The sequence below is a fragment of the Meleagris gallopavo genome, chromosome 15 (assembly GCF_000146605.3).
Source record: "Meleagris gallopavo isolate NT-WF06-2002-E0010 breed Aviagen turkey brand Nicholas breeding stock chromosome 15, Turkey_5.1, whole genome shotgun sequence".
NCBI classification, from domain to species: domain Eukaryota; kingdom Metazoa; phylum Chordata; class Aves; order Galliformes; family Phasianidae; genus Meleagris; species Meleagris gallopavo.
The window spans coordinates 14,310,743-14,311,399 of NC_015025.2; the positions used below are offsets into that span (position 1 = coordinate 14,310,743).

Here is a 657-nt window from a genome sequence, read left to right on the forward strand (position 1 = left end):
AGGAAGAAAATGTACAAAAAAGTGGCTGCCAGTGTCCTATTTAAGGCTGAGTTTCACTGTCCCTTACGGGGCTGCTGTATAACACTCCCAAGCTGTCTCTGGACACCACGCAGCGCTGTGCCATGATGGTGCAGCCCGAGCTCCTGCTCACACGTTCCAGCTGCTCTCCCTTACCCGTATGGCACCACACAGGGCTGCCCCACAGTGTGGGCTGGGGGAGGAAGGGTGATGGGTGCAGGGACAGCTGTGCTGCAGAGGGTCGTGCAGCGGTGTCCCCAGTCCCAGCACTGCGCTCTCATCACCTGCAGCCTGGGCACAATGTGCCTGCAGCCCTACCAAAAACCTCTGCTGCTGTTTCTCCCTTGGGTTTCCAGTTCTGGTAGTGCGAAGCCCAGCACTGTGGGCGCAGCTCCTTAAGCACTGCTGTTGGGAGCACAGTGCCTACTGGCAGGCAGCATCTGGGACATCACTACCACGCACACCTCCCTCATGCCTTTGTGGATTTCCAAGTAAGAATGCTCTCTGTTTCCACGTCCACAGCAAGGAGATTTTTCAGTGAGATTAGACCACAAAAACAAATGCTACACGTTTCCTGTGCCCTTGTGGTGCAGATGGGCTGTGTGTGTGAGCAGCTCAGCGTGCAGGGATTGCTGAGCT

General features: G+C 56.2%; 1 protein-coding gene across 1 annotated transcript in view; it reads right to left on the reverse strand.

Moving 5' to 3' along the window:
• SAP30L (SAP30 like) overlaps positions 1 to 124 on the reverse strand; it is a 7,483-nt gene extending 7,359 nt beyond the window's left edge. Inside the window, exon 1 of the mRNA XM_031555665.1 lies at positions 68 to 124. Coding sequence (XP_031411525.1) covers positions 68 to 124 — 57 coding nt within the window. The remainder of the gene's footprint in view (positions 1 to 67) is intronic.
• Between the last annotated feature and the right edge of the window lie 533 nt (positions 125 to 657).